The following is a 25,075-nucleotide window of genomic DNA, read 5'->3' as shown; positions in this document are numbered from 1 at the left end:
TATGGTTTAGGTTATTAGTATTTTTTCCCCTGGGAATCAATGCTGATTGAGAAGGGAGCAAAATAATCTCTGGCACTTGTTTTCTGCCTCCTTAAACAAAAGATCTCTACCAAGCAAAGCTTTCATGAAGCTGGACATCTGTCGCTCTTTAGACACTGTGTGTGTGATCTGGCCATTGACAAGTAGTGACCTGTCAGCCTTGATTGATGTCACAAGCCTCTGGCCTCAACCCCTTCTGTGGGAAAAGGAGACCAACTAAGCAATTTCCTCATTCACATGCTAATATCCAGCTATAAATGCTAGCAGAGTGCAGCTCTCATGACAGAGAATGCTCCAGAAGACAACAGGGGAAGCCAGTTGCTATAGGGCTTTCTCCCTTTTCTCCCCTAAGCCTTCAGGCAGGCGCGCAGGACTACAATGACAGCTACAACCCTAGCCAGCTGTGGACAGAAACTTTCTAATACCAAAGAGGAAAGGAAGGTATGCATTATTTGATAAATAAATTCACTATAAGAAACTTGCCATCTCTGAAGGGATAAAATAAGAGTGCCATACTTTTCCAGTGGCTCTGTGGGGTTATTAAAAAGCTGTCTGCACAGGTATGCTATCTAGATGTGTTTCTTTGCTTTTTCAAGTATTACTTCCTTCTAATAGGTAATTACTTCTCTCCAACCCTTGATAGAAATGAAATCTAAAAGTGCATACAGCAAGTAGGGAACCCAAGGTAAAAATATTGTATGTGCAAAAGTGCTGAGGGTGAATCAATCTATTTATATATACTGATGTATTTAATATACAATATAGCAGTTCGTCTTCAGCTGTAGGATGCAGCAGAAAAATAGAGCTTTATAAAAGCAGACTACATTTGTGGACAGTGTTAAATTGAAATATATATTGTTAGAAAAATGAAAAGCACATGGCATAGGTGGCTTGGATAATCTGCCTATTAAGGTTTTCATTAAAATAGCTTAAGTCTCTTTAGGGCTAATTAGGATGGCTGAATGAAAGGAGTAGCCAAGAATACAAATCTATTAATAAAATTTGATATTACATGAGATAAAGGAAAAGCAAATTACATTTTTAAATTTTAGATACTATACTCACAAAACATTTTCTTGATAATGAGATTATTAGAAACCCAATATAAATTGATCTGAAAATATGCTCCATTGACTAAAGTTAATTTGAATATATATGCATAGGATTATACTATCTATTTGCTTGACTAGATCAGTCTAAACCTTCACTATATATGTGGATGTGCCTTGCGGAAAATGCTCCATAATTGTAATTATTTAAATGCTGATCATAAAGATTGCCTGATAGTTCCCATATATGTTGTTCCATTGTATGATAACATAATCTGCATTAGAAAAATCACTTTTTCCAATGAAGGCCTGTATAGATTCAAGTCAAGAAAGCCATTCCTAAAATTTTCTCTTAATTATTTCAGTTAAGAAAACCTTTGATTGAAAGGAAGCGAAGAGAGAGGATTAACAATTGTTTGGACCAGCTCAAGGAAACAGTTGTTGGAGCCTTTCGGCTTGATGTAAGCATAGATTTTTAACATTTTTATGCTGTCACATTTCCTTATATCCATCTGCATTTCATTTTTCAGCTGCTTCAAATAGGATATAATAATAAGTCTTGTTATTTTATTTTAAAATAGCAGTCAAAACTTGAAAAAGCAGATATCTTGGAAATGACAGTAAAACATCTACAGAATATCCAACACAACCGAAATATAGGTGAGTTGAAGTTCTGTACCTATATATTGACTGCAGATGCTCCTATTTTGTATATGAAACCCAGATTAATAGCTTGGCAAAGTTATTCAAAGAAATAATGAAGCAGGAATGAGAGTGGGAGAGGGAGAGAGAGAAGAAACAAGGTATGTATATATTTAGCTTCAGTGAAGTTGTACATTGTAAATAATAATAATAATAATAATAATAATAATAATAATAATAATAATAATAATAATAATAATAATAATAATAATAATAATAATAATAATAATAAAGTTGGAAGGGACCTTGGAGGTCATCTAATCCAACCCCCAGGCAGGAAACCCTATACCATTTCGGACAAATGGCTGTCCAGTCTCTTCTTAAAAACTTCCAGTATTGGAGCATTCACAGCTTCTAAAGGCAGGTTGTTCCACTGGTTAATTGTTCTAACTGTCAGGAAGTTTCTCCTTAGTTCTAGGTTGCTTCTCTCCTTGATGACATAACATGTTTATTGGGAAATGACCAGAGATGGGCAATGAATAGTTTTTGAATTTTATTGGGTTCAAGATTCTCAGATACAAACCTCCCTGTCCCTCTCCCCCTTTTCTCATTGTTCAGAGGATACAGTGTGTTCTTCAGAGTTACTGCCATAATACTGTCTTACCAACACAATGCCTGTTACTGTTTCAGCCAGATTACCCATGTGCCTTAGCCTTCATTTCACAACTTAATTAACCCTTTCTGGATCCTTTAATTTTCTGAACTTCACTGTGGGCTGAGGCCCAATCTGTGCCTCCTGCTAGGGTCCTTGAATTACTTGCCCCCGCCTAGCCTGGCACTATGTGTGTTCTTGATTTTAGTTACTACAAGCCTTTGATTTGGAGCTGTTGGCTGTCATCAGGCTGCAAGGCAGACTGCCTGCTAGCACCATAATTCTGGGAGAAATAATAGCCCATTCTCTTTCAAATCTTCTTCTACTGCAGCTAAAGATGCTACATTTGAACTGCTTTGCTTAATGTGGCTCTGTAGTATATGGCATTCTCTCTTCCATAAAAAAAAACATCATACTTCAATAATTCATGTGAGAATAGATATCTTTTACTGTATCATACTATTTGGTTGTTATCAGAGTGTGAGTTTCTTTGGTGCATAGATAAACCACAAGGACAGTCTCTGTCCTTATGCATTTGTATTGACACTGGCTTGTCTGTACACAAGCCACAATGGCTACTTCCAGAGAAAGTTCAGTCAGAGTCAGGCCCCTCAAGAATAGGGCTCTGACGTAAGAACTCTTAAATCGTCAGATGCTTTTTGGAACTCAGGAATCTCCCTATCTCTTTTGCTCTGTGTTTTCAGATTGGTACAGTACGTAAGGATATAAGCCTGAGGGGAATAACCAGATGGAATATCTAGTTAGCCTAGCAAATATTTTCTTAGTTTGTGGATGACTCAGTTTCCTTAGTTTGAATTTAGGAAATGCCTATTTCCTACAAGGAACCCTAGATATTTCACTCTTGATATTCCAGGCAACATTTGGCCAGTTTTATTCTAAGCACCTTTATATAATTTAAATAATTACTTTATGTGCCTGGAAGTTCTTCTCAAGTTACACTACATACAGTATAACTTCATTGGTTCATTACTACAAAGTATATGTCTTTCTAAAGCTCTAAGTAGTTTAACTATTATTGTAGCTTTAAATATAACAAGAAACAAAAATCAGTTAATACAACTTTAATCAAACAATTTGATCTACCACCATTTGGGATAGCACAATCTTATTTCTTCCGAGATATAAAAAAAAATGAAGAACCATATTTTAATTGTGCTCTGAAAACAAGAGTTAGCAAAGAGTAGTCTACACATCTGGGATTTAGCTGTCCCAAAAGAAGATCAGTAGATCATCAGTGTAGGCTTTATATATTTTCCCTTGCCAGGATTTTATGTATAAATCTTTGGAACATAGCAGGGCCCTGTGTGCTCTGAAGGACAGTTCGCTGACATGAAATAGCTTTGGAGATACTGAGTGCCTTTCTTTTCCCTTTTTTCCCCCCAGTGCTTTTTGCTAAAATCTTTTGGTTAGAATGACATATGGGGTCTTAGTCTTTCTAGTAAATTGAGGCATTGGCTAGCTATTGAATTTAGCAACTAATTTCACTTGTCACATGTCTGCACAGAACTGAATTTCAACACATGGCTTGGATACCAATACATTCAATCACTCTTAATTTCATTTTTTCCCCCTCTTTGGTAGCCAATAAGGTCTTTGCCAGATTATTCTGTGTCCCCTTTACCGGTATCAATGATACGTATCATTAATGTAGTTGCTCCATTCACCTTCTAAAAGTAGTTTAGAAGTTTGGAATTGTTTTTTTTTCCAATGTTTGAAAAGAGTCTGGTATAAAGGGCACCCATATATCAAGCCTTTACCTTGTAACTGTTTTCTCCTTATTAATTGGTACTCTTTACATGCCTAACAGTGCCTACTGGGATCATTTTTTATTCACTGCCAGTAGAGTTTATGGAATATATGATAATCATATATATATGGTAGAGTGTTCTTTCTCTATTTAAATGTTCCTCAAAAGGTTTTCATGTGCTATCTGGAGAAGTAACAGCTTTTCCTTGCACAAAAAGATTTTCATATAATAGGTTCAGAATGTTTTTTAAATACATTTATAGGTGTTTCCAATAGAAGAGAATATATGGAGCTCGGTGATGAATTGTGCAGTCCTTGCTGCTCTCTGAGCTTGGTTGTTTGCTTGCAGACACTTCATTACTTAATTAGATAACATAACCAGTGCATGGCATTGGGTTATGAAACATCTGTAAACAAATAACCTAGTTCAGAGAGCACCAAAAATTCTACAATTCCTTTGTATTAAACTAAAAGAATAATTATAATCTAGGTTTTTTTTATCCATTTCATATCTGTTTGCAAATGATTGGATCCTGATAGATGATCCAAAACAGGAACTTAAAGTCAGGGTAATACCTACTATTATAGGAAAAGAGCCAGGTCAACAGATCTGAGTTTTTATGCATTAAATGATTGAAAGCATCTCTCTTCCTCATTTAGCAGATTCTAAAATGGGTCTTGAAGCTCAGCAGAGGTACAGCACGGGATATATTCAGTGCATGCATGAAGTCCACAACCTCCTCCTGACCTGTGACTGGATGGACAAGACACTTGGAGCACGATTACTGAACCATCTATTGAAATCCTTGCCCAAATCCAATGAGGAGACTTGCAAGGTGGACCTGAACTCTTCCACTCCAGTGAATGGCAAGGGAAATACAACAGGGTCTAGCCAACTTCAGGATCAGTTGTATCCAACTGAAGTCAAACTGGGATTGAAAAAGTCATTTCAGTCACAACCATCATCTCGATGTAATCAGCATGAGTTGCCACATCCCAGGGAGATTTTGCAACCTCATTTTGCACATAATGGTGTTAACATGGGGACATTGGATATGTGGAGACCATGGTAAAAATATCTTGGGAGGGGAAATTCTTTCTAATCTTAGACCCTTTTTTATATGTATCTTATAGATATGTCTCTTTAAAACACTTTTTGGAGCAAGTCTGCTCCTGTAGGTGTACTAAAGACCAGGGTACTTCAAGCCGGAGGAAATCTTTATGTAGCCTGCATTGTAGAAGGCTGCTATTACGTTGTATTTATTGAATACATCTAAATTATTTTACAGAATTTTCTCTGGGGCTGCCTAGTATACAGTATATGACATATAATATTCCTTTTCCTATGCTATTAAAATTAACCAAGGATTAATAAAAATAGAAAAAAATACAATATACTCTCATTTGTCTCTGGTTTATATGATAATTTTCTAAACTCTCCCTAACACATATGCTCTTCCTACCTGACCCCTTATGCCCCTATAACAATAATATTATGGAAATAAACAGCATAGCTTATTTCTATTAATTCTGTGAAAATAAATGAAAAAAATCATCTTGTATCTGGCATCTTGTTTTCTCCTGGCTAAATGCTTTAAAGAAAACAAACGGGGGAACCGAAACACTTTTTTTTTCACCAGTCACTTTAAATAATTCAATTTCTGAAGAATGTGCAGCGCTTGATGTTGCTGATTGTAGAAGCTGGGATCTTTAGGACAAAAACAAATTATGAGACTTGTAAAGTTTCACTAGAATAATAAAAATATTGCTTCAAGTAGCCTGTGAACATATTGCTCTCTATTTTTATAGACTGTTTTAGTTAAGCTGCTAATGTATTAGTTATGGGAAGTGTTTAGGGCTTTTTTTAATTACATGGTTACATTTCCTTACAGCAGTCCTGAAACCCTAAATATACGGTAGAAAAATTATGTTGGCACAAGCTGATAGTTTGCTTGTCTTACATATAGGTGGATACATAACACTTTACATACAACCTTAGCACACAATCCATTTCCTTTAATCTACCAGCATTTCTATTAAAGATCTGTCTATCAAAAATTCAATGGGACATGAAACTCTTAATAATTGGCATCTTCACACTGCAAAAACATGTTGTTGCATTTCTTTTCATCAAATGGATGCTGCCAGACTACTCATATACAGGTAGTTCTCAGCTTACAATAGTTCACTTAGTGACCATTCGAAGTTACAATGGCACTGAAAAAAGTGACTTATGACCACTTTTCATACTTACGACCATTGCAGCATCCCTATCATATTTGTGACGGTTGCAGTATCCCAGGGTCATCTGATCACCTTTTGCGACCTTCTAACAAGCAAAGTCAATGGGGGGCCATTTAACAACTGCTTTCCTAACTGAACTACAGTGATTCACTTAACAGCTGTGGCAAGAAAAGTCGTAAAATGGGAAAAAACTCACTTAACAATTGTCTTGCTTAGCAACAGTCATTTTGGGCTCAATTGTGGTTGTAAGTGGTGGACTACCTATACTGAAAGTATTTAAAATAAGTTAAGCACGGTCCTAGGTTAAAAATCTAGGTAGTGCAATTTATTGCATAGCATGGATTATATACTATTTACTTACTAATGCCATCACCCCAGTTAATCCTATAATTTTACCCCAATTTAGTAATATGTACGAAAAGCTGCATTCAGTTATCTGAATGCTATGGTTATAAATATATTTTTTTAAAGTCAGTCTTTGCAGAAAATCTATTACAGTATTTTAAAATAGCTGGAAGCCTGAATCTAATTCCACATATCAAGTCAATATTACTGTTTCAGATGAGGAGTGACATGTTCATGCCATTAAATATATGTATGACTTATCTTCCATAGATTTCTGCCTGGCCAGTATATGCCAAGAGAGTTGGCTCGGTCTCTTTGATTAATCAGTGGCATCTATCAGGGCTTAGGTAACATGTCTTTTATGTCATGGTGCCTGCCTCTGGAATGGGATCTCCCTTAAAATCCATGTTGTCTGCACCCTGTTAGCATTCCATAAAGCCTTGAAGACCTCATTATTCTCCTGACCTTGGGTTGGGATGGATGGGCCTGCTGTGACTATATCTTTAACACCATCAACAATGTCTATTATACCAAGTCCTTGGGAAGAACTTGATAGGTGGACAAAAATACCAAATCCAGTCTAAACATTTGGATGACTGTGCAACCAACCATAATAATAGATGTTGAACAACTGTAGCAAAAGAAAGCAAAGATAGCACTAATAGTTAGAGGTGCCTTGAGTGCAATTCCAAAACATCTGGAGCACCACTTGAACACCATAGGCATTGACAAAATCATTACTAGTCAGTTGCAAAAAGCAGCTTTACTTAAAACAGCTTTCATCTTGTGATGATACCTTTAATATTATTAAACAAAAACATCTGCCTATCCCAGGTCCTTGGTAAGGACTTGATAGGTGGACAAGAATGCCAAATCCAGGCTAATCAATTGGCTTGAGTGTGAAACAAACATAATAAGAATTTAAACTTGTATGTTGCCTGAGTATTGTGAACCAACTCAGGGGAACAGTCAGTCTTCCATTTGGGCCAGGATTAAATATTTTTTTCTTTTTCAGTCCATGGTATTAATCAAAACTAATTCCTATTCAAAGCTGCATCACTTTTTTCCCTTAATGTCAAGCATAGGGAAAATCAGGAAGTCCAGGAAGTTCAAATGGATGTAAAGATTTATTACAAGCTTAAGCTGTCTACAAGAATCTGAACTACTAATGGTTAAAACAAGTCGGTGGTGGTGGGTAAGAGTCAATGGATTCAAGGTGGGCTGGACTTTGCTCTCTTGTGGGTGCAAAGTGACGTGAGATTGATGACACATTTGACCCCTCCCTTGGGCTCAGCCTGGTCATTGCTTACATCTCAGTATCTCGTATTCCCAGCCATATAACACCAATGGAAAAACTATTGTTTTAACTATTCTTTGGTGTAATTGAATTATTTTTATTTTACAATGAACTAGTTCAAACATAAGTCCTGCTTGATTTACAGGGACTTGCTCCTAGATAAGTGTGCCCAGATTTTATCCATCATCTCAGACAACTCCATGCAGAATAGCCCTTGCATCTGCCATTTTTTTTATTTGTATGCAAAAGCAAAATTTGTTTGCAGCATCCTGTGGCCACATGGCCACATTTTATGATTGTTTTGCTGAAAGGGTTCAGCAATAAAATAAAACCAGCAATGGTTCACCAATACCATTGGTTTGCTTAACAACAGCAGTGTTTGCTCTACAACGGTCACATTTGCTTAACTGCAAAAAAGGTTGTAAAATGGGGTCAGTCACATGACTAACTGTTATGATATGTGACTGTAGTGGAGAAGCTCTATTTCAATTGTAGATAGAAGTTTACCTGTATTTTGGCTTCCTATGTTGAATGACCCTAGCCAATGTTGCTTCCTTAGTGGATATGTAAGAAATTCCTTAAGGTTTACTACAATTTATAAGCCAGGAAGAGTCTTGTATTAGAGCTTAGCTCATTCATGACTTACTCTCAAATTTCACCATGATTAACATGTTGAGGCTTGCAAAAAGTCACATGATAGAAAACCAATTAAATTTATAAGATCTCATAACTATATGCAACAGCTAATTATACCTGTTATCCCACTTTTCCTGCCTAAATACTTCATACAGCTGGGCTTGGCAGCTGTGTTCTTACTTGCAAAATATAACTAGGGCAATGTTAATGTAATTACGTGATTTTAACAGGAGTCCAGAATGTTTTGAGTGCAAATCAAGAACATATACTTGTGATATAGTCCAATGCCTATTTCTTAGCCGATGATTTCCTATTGTTTACCAAACAAATCCCAATGACTAAGTATTGACAGGAAAAACTTGCCTTAATAACTACAAGAATGTCAAAAGGAAACATGTATGTACCATGCACAGACATTTCACAATTAGGCACTGAATTATGAAAATGATATTGTTGTTTCTATTTATAAATAATAAATAATACATTTTGTCCAACCCCCTGCAAAGCAGAATTCTTTTATACCATCTTTCACTGATGCCTATCTAGTCACCTTCTAATAACCACTACTAAGGAAAGCCCACCATGCTTTAGTGAGATTGTTCCATTGAGGAATTCCTTCTAATATTCTGCTTAAACCTCCTTCTAATTTCAATTTTTACTCCTTATCCTGTCCTTGGTTTGATTATCTTCCACAGGGTTTATCTTGATTTATTTTAGACATTTTAGCTAGAGAGTGCCCACTAAGAGGAAATGCAGTTCTTTTTGTCCAATGACATTGGATGTGGTTGGGTGAGTCTACGTTTTAGTTTTAAAAACCCTTACACTAGTCATGTTTTCAATATTAGAGGTAGGGAGCTAAATGATGCAATTTAGAAGAGGGGATTGATGTATTCACCAAAGCACCTGAGGATAGGACAAGAAACAATGGGTGGAAGCTCATCAAAGAGAGATTCAACCTGGAACTAAGGACAAATTTTCTGTGAGCAAGAACAATTAATCAATGGAACAGCTTGCCTCCCAGAGTTGTGGGTGCTCCATTGCTGGGAGTTTTCAAGAAAAAAAAAGACAACCATTTGTCCAGGATGGAATAAGCACTCCTGCCTTGGACAGAGGGTTGAACTAGAAGACCTCAGTGGTCCCTTCCAGCTCTATTCTATTGAGAACAGGCCCACCTCATCTTGCACATGACAGCCATAAATATCTATAAATAGTTATTTATGCACTATTTGCTATACCAATCCTTAGCACCCCTTTTTTGCAAACTAATCACTAATCCATTTCCTTTCATCATACCTCATCAAACTTGCTTTCCAGAGTCCTTTTAATCTAGCAGCTTCCCTTTGAAGCTCCTCTACATCCCTCTTAAGGTGTGGTGCCCAGTTCAAAACACAGTACACCAAGAATGTTATTACCAGTGCAGAGTACAACAAAACGAATGTATCACCTTCCGTAATATGAAGGAATTGCTTCTGTTAATGAAACCAAGCTTGAATTGACCTTTCTAGCTGCTGCATCAACACTTCTTGCTCATAATAAACTAAGGATCACTATGATTCCTAAATCCTTCTCTCATTGCTGTCAAGTCAGGTCTCCAGTATTTATTCTTTTGATATTTCATTACCCAATTGCAAGATCTTATGCTTGGACCCCTTCCTATTGAATTGGGCTCTGTTCAATCTGCTGAGCTCATCATAAGTTACCTTTAAGGAATTAGCTAAACCCTGTAGATTGTGTCTTCCAGATTTAATAAGCACCCTCTCCATTCTACCATTAGATAATTTATGAATATGTTGAATAGCACATAGTTGAGCCCAGTGCCCTAGATAAATACCCATATCCATATGTCACTGTAAACAACTTACTAGTACCATTTGTCTTATCAGTCACAAATTGAATGGATTGTAATATTTGGCTCACATTATGTACCTTGTCCACAAGAATATCATGAAAATCAAGTGCTTGACTGGGATCAAAATATAGGACAACTATAATGTTCCCTTGTTCTATTAAACTAATTAATCTGTCATTAAAAAAGAAAAGGGTTGTTTGATATGATTTGTTCTTGACAAACCCATGCTTGCTGCCAGCATCCTAGGTATCAAACAGATACCTCCTTAAAATGTAAGATGTTCCGAGTAGCGCAGTTTTTTGTACCATTGCTGGAGTTATTGCAGGAAAATGTAGTTTCTTGATGTATTTTGCAAAGTTTTTGGACATAGTTCCCAGTGCTCCAATGACAATGGGTATCACTGTTACACGTTTCATCCATCATCATCATCATCATCATCATCATCATCATCATCATTATTATTATTATTATTATTATTATTATTATTATTATTATTATTATTATTATTATTATTATTAAATTTTATGCTGTCCATCTAGCTATAATGTGACTGTGTGGCTATCCTACATTAAAAACAAAACCCATCATGTTAGATAATATTAATAGTCTGCATTCTATTCCTAATGGATTTCCCCATGGGAAATCCCCAAATGTGATATGAAAGCAACAGCATCTTCCTGAAGATGCTTCATAGCAAGTGGTATTTGGAAAGCTATTGGCTTATTATGTGAAACCATAGTATGGTTTGGAGTTTGGCAGTATGTTGTGTGAATTGAACTATTAGATTGCTATTTGTAAATATTCAATCAACTATGAATTATTTAAGCAACCAAGGCTAAATGTAAACCCATGCTAGTGCTATCTTATATAGCAAAATCATGTCTAATAGCCATTATCTTCCACAAATTTATCCAAATTTATTTTAGATGTTTTAGCTGGATAGTGTCCATTATGAGGAAAATTAGTTCTTTTTGCCCAGAGACATTGGATGCAATTGGCTGAGACTAAGTTTTAGTTTTCTTACACTAGTCTTTTTTTCAATACTAGAGGTAAGGAACTAAATTGGATATAATTTAGCTAACTATAGTTTGGAGAACACTTTTGGAGCTTTTTGCTATCATTTTAAAAATCAGCTATCTTAAAATTTTGTTTATTATGATCAAATTCTATACCTTTATTGCTATGTGTGCAAGAATCAGTTGGGTGTAGTGGTTAAAGGCATTGGGCTAGAAACTAGGAGATTGTGAATCTGGTCCCGCCTGAGGCATGAAGCCATTTGGTGACTTTGAGCCAGTCACTCACTCAACCTTAGGCAGTGCCAAAAAACCCACTGCCTGGACTTGTCCAGGCAATTGCCAGAAGACAAGACTGACTTGAAGACAACACAGGTGTACATTGATATCTAAAGAAACTCAGTTTCTCTTTCCACTGTGGGAATGATGATTGTCTATTCTCTCTTTAAATGGGGAATGGATCAAGAAGAGGATCATATACCATATTCCATGATTTCTGTGTTTGCTCCAGACCTTTTGTAAGAAACTTCTGTCTCTCTCTCTCTCTCTCTCTCTCTCTCTCTCTCTCTCTCTCTCTCTCTCTCTCTCTCTCTCTCTCTCTCTCTCTCTAATTCAAATGAACTATCAAAAGTCAATGTTGTCTAGTCTCTAGAGCAGGGGTTCCCAATCGGGGGTGCGAGACAATATTCCAGGGGGTGCGAAAACTTGGGATTTCAAAATTATAGTGTATGTGCAGAATCCGTGCCATTATTCTGAACTTTTGTAAGGGGTGTGAGAATATATCAGAAGCGTTCTAGGGGTGTGGGGTACAGAAAAGGCTGGGAACCGCTGCTCGAGTGTTTTCTATCATAACATTACTCATTTAGTACCAGGAGAGGGAGTCATGACACAATTCTTAGATACTGGTCTTCCAAGTTTCTCTCTAGAAGTGCAGCAGGCAGCTCTATCAGCAGGACTACCGGTATTTATTGTGAAAGATATTCAATTTCACTTTGCGGACAATACAGTATCTTCATAATGCACAGACTGCCTACGCTAGATATGGTATATGTAATAATATTTCTGCTCCAGATTTTTTAATTTAACTATCATATTTTGAGCAAAAATAACCATAACTTGCCTTCTAAAACAATAGTTAATAGGAGGACTAGAGGAGTATTTTAATCATATTCATGTCACATAGTAAGTCTATCTCTGCATTTGTGTCAGATCATGACAATACAGCATTATCTATAAGACAGGTCCTTGCCTCTAAGGGTTTACAATCTAAAATCCAACAGATCAAAAACAAACAGAATAGACAAAGGACTTAATTGGCAAAGAACATATAGTGTTTTTTCTCTGACATAAACAGAGCATTTTTTAAGCAAAGTTGGATATCCACCATGCAAAATCAAAAAATGTTCTGCTTCCATTGCCTTAATATGTTTGGTAAACCAAACTAAAATAGTTTGCAACCTTATTTATGGCTTATTATGATGAATGAACTAACCATTGTCATTTACTCTACAAATTAGTAATTTAACAAATAATCTGTGAAGCAGCACAGAGTAAGGCCTAACACTGGGTAAAGCAAGTTCCTATGTTTTTGAAAGAGAGGAAAATAGGATGGAAAGAAAACATATTTGTATGGCCTGTCTGAGAAGATAATTTCACGGCAGATATTCATTAGGACTGAAAAGGGGGCATGAGCACATAAATACAAACACATTCATTTTATCCTTCAGGGTTGATTGCCCATTGCTTTTCTCGGAACTATAATGGAAAACAATGTCATTATTAACACTCGGGAGAAGCTTTGGTACATCGTCTGGTTAGACACCAAGAGAATCTTGTCAGATATCGTATCCTTGAAATTACAGAGCTCTGACTGATGAAAAAGTTGGAAAGGAAGGCTGGGAAAGGAAGGCAGCAGAGAAAGTAGACAGAGGAGAAAGGAAGCCTTAGTAAGTCCCTGTCTGCTTGAAGTGCATTTAATGCAAAAAAGCCAATGGAAGGGGCTGCCAAGAGGGACCTGGAAAGTTAAGTGTTCCACAATAGGAGGCAAACAGATGGTGAGTGGGGGAAGGGGAAACAGAATGGAGAATTGGGGGGAGAGAGGCGAGTGATGACAAGTCTCTGATCTGCTAAATCCTTCAGCCAGACTTCCTAGTATTTGTCTGTTTGTTTAAAGAAAAAACACCACCACCGGTGCACTAATATTTTAATCAAGAAAGGGTACAAGGTCAAAGGAATCACAGAGGGCATTGCAAATTCTAGCATTCAGTGAATGTTTTTCCCACCACAAAACTTGTTTTGACTCCCGATACTTATTATGCATTTCATGTGTATGAACTGGGATCTGAAATGCTATTTTTTTCAGTGAAGCACAGAATCAGTACAGAGAAGCCCAAACCCATTGATACAAAAACCAACCAACCGAAAGTTAACTAAACGAAAACAAAGCCAGTAGGATAAATTTAATGCAAGTGGAAGAAGAAAGTTAAAAGACTGGGGAATGACTAGAATGTTATACAGTACAACTGGATGGACCAGTCTGTAGAAGGATGTCTTGAATACCTGTTCTTTTAAGCATGAGGCCTTTATTTTTCAACGAAGGAAAAGTAAAGCAAAAAAGCAAGTCACGGCCTTTAAGACCAAGTCTTAAATCAATTTAATTTATTTTAATTTAATTATGGGACTTATATGCCACCCTATCTCCCGAAGGACTCAGGGCGGCTAACAACAATAAAACAACAATAAAACAATAAATACAAATATTAAAAGAGATTAAATTTACAAAGCCCCACTAAAAACCAATAAAAATTAAAACAAAATTAAAACCCCCGTCGTTTCAGTCCAGGTCGGCCAGTTGCAAAAGGTATGTCTTTAGGTCGCGACAAAAGGACCGGAGATCTGGGGCCATCCGAAGTTCTCGGGGCAGCTGATTCCAAAGGGCAGGCGCCCCAACAGAGAAGGCCCTCCCCCTGGGGGTCGCCAGCCGACATTGTCTGGCCGACGGCACCCTGAGGAGACCCTCTCTGTGTGAGAGCACAGGGCGATGGGAAGTCGTTCCTGGCAGCAGACGGTCCTGTAAATATCCCGGGCCTAAGCCATGTAGGGCTTTATAGGTAAGAACCAGCACCTTGAACCTTTATTATGTTTTTATTATGTTTTTTCTACTATTAGTTCAACTGTTGATGTTTTCCATAACTAAATCAATCAATCAGAATAGAGCTGGAAGGACCTTGGAGGTCTTCTAATCCAACCCCCTGCTCAAGCAGGAGACCCTATACCATTTTAGACAAGTGATGGTCCAGTCTCTTCCATTGACGAAGCACTCACAACATCTGAAGACAAGCTGTTCCACTGGTTAATTGTCCTCACTGTTTGGAAGTTTCTCCTTAATTCCAGGTTGCTTCTCTCCTTAATTAGTTTCCATTCATTGTTTCTTGTCTTGTCTTCTGGTGCTTTGGAAAATAAGTTGACCCCCTCCTCTTTGTGGCAACCTCTCAAATACTGGAATACTGCTTTCATGTCACCCCAGTCCTTCTTTTCTCTAGACTAGCCAAACCCAAATCCTGCAACCATTCTTCATATGTTTTAGATTCTAGGCCTTTAATCATCTTAGTTGCTCTTCTTTGCACTTTTTCCAAAGTCTCAACATCTTTTTTGTAATGTGGGGACCAAAATTGGATGCACTATTCCAGGAGTGGCCTTACTAAGACTTTATAAAGTGGTACTAATACTTCACATGATTTTGATTCTATGCCTCTGTTTATACAACCAAGTTTTTTGGCTGCTGCCACATACCACTGACTCATGTTTAAGCAACCGTCCACTAGGACTCCAAGGTCCTAGTATAATCTTGAGGTATAATTGGCAGAAATGCCCTCTGTTTTCTGAAAACAATTAAATTATTCTAAATTATTTAAATACTTGCTCAACCAGCAAGTGGGCATCTATCTCATTAGTGGGGGATGGGCATGGATGAGAGTGACTGCAATATGATCAGACATGAGATAGCCTAGATTTGAAGGTAAATATTGTTGGTGCAGCAAGCACACTGCCATTAAATCTTCTAGGATAAATGTTTAAAACACCCGCCATACTTTACATGATACAGATTAAAATAAATTCACAGAACAAATAGTTATGGTGCTTTCCTGAAACCAGTTTCTTTCATTTGACTCAGAACCATAACTGAATGATGGGTGGGAAGAATGTAAGTATTCATATACCTTCCCTCACACTTATTTGAGTACAAAATAATATGGATTCTAAAGAATAGGTATTTTGAAGCAAATGCTTAAAAAGTCCTTGGTAGATTAAGTCAGAGACTGATATATGAAATACTTTATATTTATTATATTTTATATTTATAAAAATGGACATGGTGGCTCAGTGGGTTAGGATGCTGAGCTTGTCGATCAGAAGATCGGCAGTTTGGCGGGTCAAATCCTGAGTGCCGCATAGCAGAGTGAGCGCCTGTTACTCGTCCCAGCTTCTGCCAACTTAGCAGTTCGAAAGCACGTAAAAATGCAAGTAGAAAAATAGGGACCACTATTACTTGCCTCATATTGTCATGAGTTCTTTTTTTAAAAAAATGCCCATTAGATTGATTAGATTGTAGAGATACAAATGCAGTGGACAGTGGATGGGTGGTTTCCTTACACCTGCCTACAAGGATTGGAGAGATGTTTTATTTTGTAAAAACAAATATAAAAATGATATGTGAGTGCTTTTATATAACTTCTCTCATGAGAGAGAGGTTGTATATCTGAAGTTAGTATTTCCAGATAATCAGTCCCACAGCTTTATATATCTGAGGAGAAAGGATATAAAACCTGGGGTATTGTATGAGGCATCCAGTTCTGAACTTGCTCAATTATTCTGGCAATATCCCATGAGCAACAATGCCAAAAGCCATCAGAGAACAAGAAGAATCAATCCAGTAGCACTCATGTCTTTCTTCCAACAGATCATCATTCAGCCCAATCAAGCTCGTCGGGATGCAACAATTAGACTTGAAGCCAGACAGAAATGGATCTAGATAATCAGCTGCTTCCAAATAAATTTGTAACTGGATGCTGACTGTCCTCTTCAGAGAAAGGATGCCAGAGAAAGGACATTTGCAGCTGGAGGTAGCTGTTGGCAACACAAAGACTACCTAAACCATATTTCATTGTTGTAAGGTATAATAATAGAAGCTTGAAACCTTGCCAGAGTTTTCCTCAGTTCCCTATTGTACCATAAGGAACTAAGATGCAATTATTTTTAGTCTCTGTTTCACACTTGCTCCTTTCCTAGAGCTAAAATGTCATTTACAGTCTCTTTTTTTCTGCCAATGGATCTTACATATCTTTGCCAACGTTATCTTTGCCTTTACAAATTTTGCCATAGTGTAAAGCAGGTTATTGGAAACTTTTTTCTCTCAGGATGCTTTCCTACTTTTAAAAATTATGGACAGCCCCAAAAGAGGTTTTATTTGTGTGGTTTATATTTATCAATATTAAAGTTGGTGCATTCACTACTGGTACCACTTGTCACAATTTTTAATAGGATTGTAATACTGTATTATTTTTCAATATAGTATGGTGAATAATTTTGAGTTTGTGGACCTCTGAGAAGGACGTGGGACTACCAGGACCACAATTTAGGAAACACAGTTAAAGAGGCTTACATTGCTCTTTTGTTTGTATTTGTAGTCAAACAAAATTCGAATTCTACTTTACCATCACAAAAATGCAAAAGTTTAAAGTCATGTAAAAACTAGTGTTATTATAGTTCCCATATAATGTTATTATATGTAAATATATAGTAATCTTATAGTTCTTATATATTACAACAGGGGTGTCAAACTCAATTTCATTGAGGGCCACATCAGCATTGCGATTGCCCTCAAGGGCCGGGTGGGTATGGCCTGGGTGGGCATGGCCTACTGGGTGGGTGTGGCTAGAGTGCATATGGCCTACTGGGTGGGCATGGCCAGCTCTACAATGTTCGCATCAAGGGTGCCTATGGGGGCCTGGGCAGGAGTGGGACAGATCTGAGGGTCTCTGGCAGAAGGAGGGTCTCTGGGCCAGGGCCAAGGCAGTGGGGGCCGTTTCCAGGATGGCTTCGTGGGCCACATGAAACCACTTTGCGGGCCGGATCCGGCCCCCGGGCCTTGTGTTTGACATGTCTGTGTTACAACAATCCTCTTTATGACCCTGTACATGGTAATGTATGATGGTATATTTTCCGGGCAAATAAAATACTCATAGCTGTTCCATAAACCTTAATCATTGTTGAATGTAGACATGCAAAGTTTTTTTAGGATTGTTCATATTTTGTAGCATAAACTACATGTTCTCCTTAAGACACTGAAATATAGTTTATGGTTTCTATGAATCTCCACTTTTAAAAAATCAATATGTTGAGAGATTAGCATGATTTATTTTAAGGGGCTAATCCAGAAGTTGATTAGAATTTTTTTAGCTTAATATTTTTAAAATATTTTAATATTAAAATTTAGAATTAATAGAATATATATATAACAGAAAAAAGCGTATTTGTCATTTCATGCTTTTGTTATTTATTCTTGGATACAGGCAAAATATCAACTTTATAGTAATAAAAAGAAATTTATCTCCGCCACACAAATGTCCTCTTACTGTATGATTGTTTATAAATGACCATGCAGATTTCTACAATACTTAAAAGTACATATTTGGCTTGCCTTTTCCACTGTTTATTATATATACTTATGTGCTAGTCAGTTGAATTAGCAAAAGGCAGTAGCTGATATGATAAAACTAATAATTCATAAGTCAAACGTATTCTGAGTTGAGCCAAAATTAATAGGATTCCCCCCCCCTTTATTAACAGTATATTTATAAGTCTTGTGTGAAAAGAGGTTTACACTTCTTGGTTTACAGTTAAACATTCTAATTTCATTTTTAAACAATTAAATAAAACAACTGGCAAAAATAAAGAATGTTTTATAAAAATGTTTGACAAAAAATAAGAATACACTTGAATGCGCCTTCATATACCTTGTTTGTGTCTACGATAACTGATCTTACATCTACCGTATATGTACCTCATTTTATTGACAAACAGAAACATGGCATCCTTGTTGTGACTGGGAGCAGGAGAAGAAGACAGAACGAACACCTGTTGTTCTCCTTAGGGACAAGATCTAATGCTTTCCTTTGATTCTGCCTGTTTACAGGACTGCAGCTGCCAACTGTCATCACCATCAAGTTACATTCACATTCACAAATTCACTGTTTAGTCTGAAGGAAAATGCCAGCAGCAAAAATGAAGAGAAAAAGTTTTCAGTATGAAACTCATATGGCTTTTCTTAATGATTATCACAGTCTGATCTTGGGGAAAAATAAGCATATTTGAAGCAGCTATTAAGGTATCATAGAGAATACTCATTAAAGATAAACAATGGTTAGCATGCAGTGATTGTTGTTCTATTGAATTCTCCTGAATCATTTTTTTTGCAATGGAAAGCCAAGTGATGAAAGTTTGTGAATAGGTAAATACCGTGTTTTCCCGAAAATAAGACCCGGTCTCATTGGGAGGTTTTTGCCTCCAAAAGAGGCACCAGGTCTTATTTTCTGGGGTTATCTTTTCCATGGTCTCACCTCGCAGTGGCGGCACTCATAGCCCCACCCAGCTGGCCTATTTCTTCTGCAGCCGAAGGAAATGTCTCTGCAGCTGAGAATGGATTGAAGCGTGCGGTTCCCCCCCTGCTCCCCCCACCCTGAGTTTTGCCGACAGAGGCCTTCTGGAAAGGCCTCTGATGGCAAAATGCAGGCCAGGGGGTGCTGCAGAAGAAGTATGCCAGTGAGGCGAGGCAGGTATTGATTCATGGGAGGCCTGGTTGCAACAGTAAGCAGGTCCGGGGTGCGTGGGGCAACTCCACCCCCATCCTAGCTTAATTTTTAGGCATGCTCCTCACCCCTAAACTAGGGCTTATTTTTGGGGTAGGGCTTATATTAGGGCCACCCCCAAAATCAAGCTAGGCTTATTTGCGGGGTAGGTCTTACTTTCAGGGAAACATGGTAGAAAGAGCAAAACATTCAAAATGATTAACTGGTTCTGCAAAAAGTGGAACTAATTTATTACATGCTTCCATTCTACATTTGTAAGCACTGTCAGCAACACTAAGGATTATTGAATATTGAATTTGTAGTTTTGCAAACAAAGACACCAGATCAGCAACATATAGACTATTACAAAAAAATGTTGCAGTGACATTTATGTTAAAATAATTTTTGATAACGACTTTGCTGTTACTTACTCACTGCCCTGATCCTGCCCCACTTCATACTTTGAGCCAAGCCACAATATGGTTTGGTTGATTGGTTTTGGCTTGGTATGTTGCATGAGCCCAAATAAGGTTCTTATTAACATTGGTTAATGCTTGGTAGTTTGTATAAAACCTACTGCAGTTTAATGCTTGAATCACAATAAGCCATGGTGCTCATAGGATAATATACCCAGTAGTTAACGAAAAAGGAACCTCAGGGATTTTTGTTGTTAATAGAAATCAAGAATAAAATGGGATGGGTTTTTATATAACATGCCTTATCCTGGAAAGATATCACATGATATATGATGCTATATGGCAGACTCACATTTTGTCAACTTTTGAGGTAGCCCAGACAAGAAGCATACCCAGATGTACTACTTCTATTTTTATTGTAAGATTACATTAACAGAATTTTGCAAGTCTGAAAGTACATCTTTCTCCCCTTATCTTTACAATCCAAGAAACTAAGTAGGCTTCCTTTTGAGATGTTTGCGCACCCCTATCCCTTCCGTGGGCTCACATGTCTCTTTTGACCATTGCCTAGTTTGTGGCTTTCTCCTATCTCCCAAGATCATTCCCCATTTCCACAAACCATTACATTTATCTTTTAAACAAAAATTCTGTTCACGTAGTCTGTCTATATTTAATCATTGGCAAAAATAATGTTTCCTCTTAATGGGCTGAGATCTTTTAGCACCTGAAGATGGATTCCATTCCATCCGCCAATGACTTCTGTAGGGATAGGTCAAAGTCAAGAAGTTGACTCTGCAATAGAAAATCCAGCCTTTTTTAAAGTGCATTGTGCAAGTGACACACATAGAATGCGGAGCTTTGACCATACAATTATGGCCACGACCTTGACTTTTTTGAACCTTTCTGCTGAAACCAAATCACTGTCAGTCAATAGTGTAACTACTGGTATTAGGGTTTTCTCCTTTCTACATAAGAAAGATAAGCAGGCAAGGTATATACTTCTCAAATATTATCAAACTGAATTGTGCAGACTCCCAAATTTCCTAGTTTCTATGATCATGTAATTGTACTTATGTGACATTCTGCTACATTTTTGTTTTAAAAACAAAAGTAAATTTAGCTTGAATTGCTTTGTGCTGGACTAACTACTTTATTGGTTTTCTTTTCTTTCTTTCTTTTTTAATTTTAGTAGTTGTAGACCCAGCAATCTGGAAGGCACTTAAATGAGAAAAGCTGTAAGAGATAATTAAACATGTAGAACAATAATGCAATTCAATGATGACAAAAGGCATGGTACAAGACTCTTTTTTATTAGTTTGAATGTGTTAATGGAAATGTAATGATGGCTAAAGTTGTATCTGTAAACCATTTTCTCATGCAGCTTGTCAAGCAGAGGTATGCTACCTCTATGCTAAGTCACAATATCTCTGTGATTATATTAGAATTCATGACATAATGGATCCTGTTGTTTACGGGAAATGGTTTATTGCTGCTTGGCAACTGGGAATTATTATTCTTATGGTTGTTATTTATCTTAGATGTTTCCATTGTGGAATACAGGATACTATTATGAAGAGGGAATAGGCTCTTTCAGGCTTTCTGAGACTGCCTGAAAGTTTTTGACATATTTGAATTCAGCAACTTCTCACTCAGTGATGAGTGATGAAGTTACCCATTTTTCCAAAACAGTCACTTTAAGATCTGCTATAGAGCGTCCAAGAAAGTTGAAATGCTATTTCTACGTTATTCTTGTTCTGAGTCCTGACTCCAAATTTCTCTCCCAAAAATTATTTTAAACAAAATGTGCCCTGTTTGTCCTATGTAGAATCCTGAGGGGTATTGCTGGCAGATTATATCATTTATCATATTGGTGGAAGAGTACGTGAGGGCCCCTCTAATCTTGTTAGGGCCTGTGATGGTATGGTTGGGGGCAAAGTAGACACCAGGATTTCTTACAGGGTCTGATACCTATGGTATATAATTGTCCTGTTGTTCTTCATTGCTTGTGAGAATCTACCTCAGGTTGGATTATAGTCTATATGTAAATATGGGCCTGCCACTCAGTATCTAAAAAAGCATAGCACCATTGTCCAATATGAGCTCTGGTATATTAATATTGCATTTATTTTGAGCTATAAACTGTTATTAACAACCAGTGATGTTTTATAGTTTGTTTGCGTGGTCTTTAAAATACCGTATTTTCCGGCGTATAAGACGACTGGGCGTATAAGACGACCCCCCAACTTTTGAGATGATTTTCAAGATTTTTCATCTTATACACCGGAAAATCAGCGAGCCCGGGAAGGCACGCTGTCGCGGCCCACGGGCGCAACATTCAGCGGGGCGCATGGGCCTCACCCGTCTCACCGCGGACACGCCTCCTGAACTACGGGAGCCACCCCCACCATCCCTGCTCGCCGCCGGCACGGGCCCACCTCGACGAATCGCGAACACGCCTTCGGCACAGCAGCCGCTACCGCCAACTATCCGCCGCCGGCATGGAGCTTCCCCATCAGCTGGCTGGCACGCGCATGCGCAGGACACATCTGCCGGGCCTCGCCCGGTGCCGGCAGGCTCCATGGTGTCCTCTCTCGGAACCGGAACCGTCCGTGCCGCAACAAACCCAGACGCGGTGCGGACTGGGGAGCACGAGGAGCACAAACTGGCTGGGAGATGGCTTCGGAGCGCGTTGCTGGGGCCTCCGTCTAGTGAGCCTCCCGGCATGGCTGGGAACGTGGCGGTGCCAGGACCTGTGGGGGATGAAGAGGGGGCCGCGGATTGGGGCTGGGTGGGGGCCATGCACGGGTGGGAGCTGGGCGTGGGGAGGGGAGAGGGCGAGCCGCGGGGTGGTGGTTTCGGGGTTCACTGGAAGCTCACCTGGCGGGCGGAAGGCGCCGGGAGGCAGGGGCCGAGGCAGAAGACATTGTCAGGGAAGGGTGGGGTGGAAATAGGGAGGGGGCGGGTGTAGGCATGTATGGGTGGGGTTGGGCGTTGGTGGTAGAAGGGTATTTAGCAGCATTGGTTGCAGGTAGCAGCCAACGCTGACTTCGCTTTCTTTTGGATCGTTATCTGCTGTTTGCTTTGCAATAAATACGTTCCTGTGGACTCAGCTCTCGTACTGGCTGTGTTTCTTCATTACTCGTCCGGACGGGCTGAGACTCGCTAACTTGCAGCCAAGCCAGAGCCGAAAGGGGCTTTTCCTTCCACCCACCCTTTGGAATAGACGCAAGAGCTCCCAGGGTCTGGCGTTTGCAAGGGGGAGGGGAAGGGGCTGAGAGGCTCTTGGGGGTGGGAAGGGAGAGTCACGTTGGAGGGGGAACTGGACTAAGGAGGCTTGAAGTTGCTTTGCAAGAACGGGGGCGCTCGATTGATTTATGTACTATTTTCCGGCGTATAAGACGACTGGGCGTATAAGACGACCCCCCAACTTTTGAGATGATTTTCATGGGTTAAAAAGTCGTCTTATACGCCGGAAAATACGGTAATCGCTTCTGGAAATTGATTTGACTATTGATTTGTCAATAGATTTCAATAGATGGTTAACTCAATATCCTAAATGTCTGGTTTAACTCCATCAATTGAGCATCTCTGCCAAGTGGATTGGCACAAATGCAACCATAGCATACTGTCTGATAGATTTGATATTTTCATATGGATTCAACTTATCTTCCTCTTTCATGTCAATTTAATTTAATGTGTAATTTAAATTATACATCAGTCCAGCTTCTCTGTGCATTTGATGAAAGCTTATATGTCTTTTAATAAAATGTGTTAATTGGAAAAGATGCTACCAAACTATCTAATTATTATGACTGAAAATTAGTTCCCATATAAAAAGCTGCACAACTTTTTGTTCTAATTTCTGGCAAACACTAGCAGGAGGATATAACAGGTTGCCCTGGTTAGGGTTTTGGTTGTTCTTCTGTTCCATGCATTATGCAAACATTATAGAATTTGCTCCTATAGACACTGTTGATGGAATATAAATGAAACCTGTATACCACGGGTGTCAAACTTGCCACGTCACATGACGTGTCGCGATGTATCACAACTTTTTTTTTGCATTGCCAGAGCTGGGGTGGGCGCGGCCTCTGTATGATAAACCGGCCCATGGGCCGGCAGTTTGACACCCTACTGTATACAGTGAGTTACCTGATTATTTTTTCAGCTGTACTATGAAGCAAAAAAAAATAGGGCTGAAGAGCTCCATGTTCTGTGACATCATCATGTTCAGAATACTGATTTCATATATAAAGAAATAAGCAGTGAGCAATTTTATGGACAGTGGGCTTCTGCAGAATTTCTAGTGATGGACCAGGAGTATCTACAAGTGCTGCTATATTAGCATTAGTTCCAAGAACAAAGTGTTGCCTTGTGAATGTTCTACCACGTCAGCATAAAGCTAAACTACTTTATATTGCTGTCACTCCGTAAGATTGCTTTCATTGTTCTTCCGCATTGTTGCTGCCCATATTCTTCACACTCCAGATGTTCCCTAAAAGTACAGTCATTTTTATCAAGTTCTGTAACAGCAGTCACTTTTGTGAGGCTTAAAGTGTAGCAGGAAAAAAAAACCTAACGGAAATCTTCCACAGTTCACTTGACTGATGTTTTCAAGTTTAGATGTAAATTAGTACAATATTGTATATAAAACAAATCCCAATGGCGAAATATGAGACAGAAGCTACCACAGTATAGACCCGACCACATGTCTTTGTTATACAATACAATTGCCCAAATCTCAATGCCTGTGCATAAATATAAGCATTTCTGAGATATCTCTCCCCAATATGCAGTTTTCATTCTGCCCAGTTTCTGGAATTATAACTTTGTAGCCAATCTAGTAACGAAATTTATTAGGAAGACCGAGCGCTCCATTGCTACCACTCTTCTTATAACTGACGCGACTGAAAAGCTCTGCAAAAAAAAACCACAAAAAAAAACACGCCAACGGCAGCGAGGGATAACAAAACAAAACAAAACAAAACGCCCCGAACAACCGATCCTCCCACCCCCGCCTCCCCCTCCGTGCACGCACGTAGGACGAGACTTCACGTCCATTGGTCCGATTTTCTCCCCCCCCCCATCCTCGCTGCTTCTCCTCCGAGGCCCGGGGAAGCCACTTCGGCAGCCTCCGAACAGACAAAGCGCCCGCTGGTTATTGGTGGCTCGGTTCCACATTTGAGCTTCCTCTCTGCGCACGGCGTCCAATAGGCTCATTGACATGCAAATCAGATACTATAAATAAGGCTGGGGCGGCGGCCCCGGGGAGGGGGCGC

At 38.6% G+C, this 25,075-nt stretch overlaps 1 protein-coding gene across 1 annotated transcript; it reads left to right on the top strand.

Moving 5' to 3' along the window:
* Positions 1 to 417: 417 nt before the first annotated feature.
* LOC308668657 (transcription cofactor HES-6-like) lies at positions 418 to 5,222 on the top strand (the record flags this gene model as incomplete). Its single annotated transcript, XM_081328716.1, has 4 exons — positions 418 to 480; positions 1,454 to 1,549; positions 1,670 to 1,748; positions 4,810 to 5,222. The coding sequence occupies 4 exons, from the start codon at positions 418 to 420 to the stop codon at positions 5,220 to 5,222; spliced, it is 651 nt and encodes a 216-aa protein (XP_081184842.1).
* Positions 5,223 to 25,075: the final 19,853 nt, after the last annotated feature.

This window comes from Vipera berus (genome assembly GCF_964194415.1).
Source record: "Vipera berus genome assembly, chromosome: 5".
Lineage (NCBI taxonomy): Eukaryota > Metazoa > Chordata > Lepidosauria > Squamata > Viperidae > Vipera > Vipera berus.
Note: the sequence above shows the minus strand (reverse complement) of the source record. Positions and strands in the feature narration are given on the sequence as shown.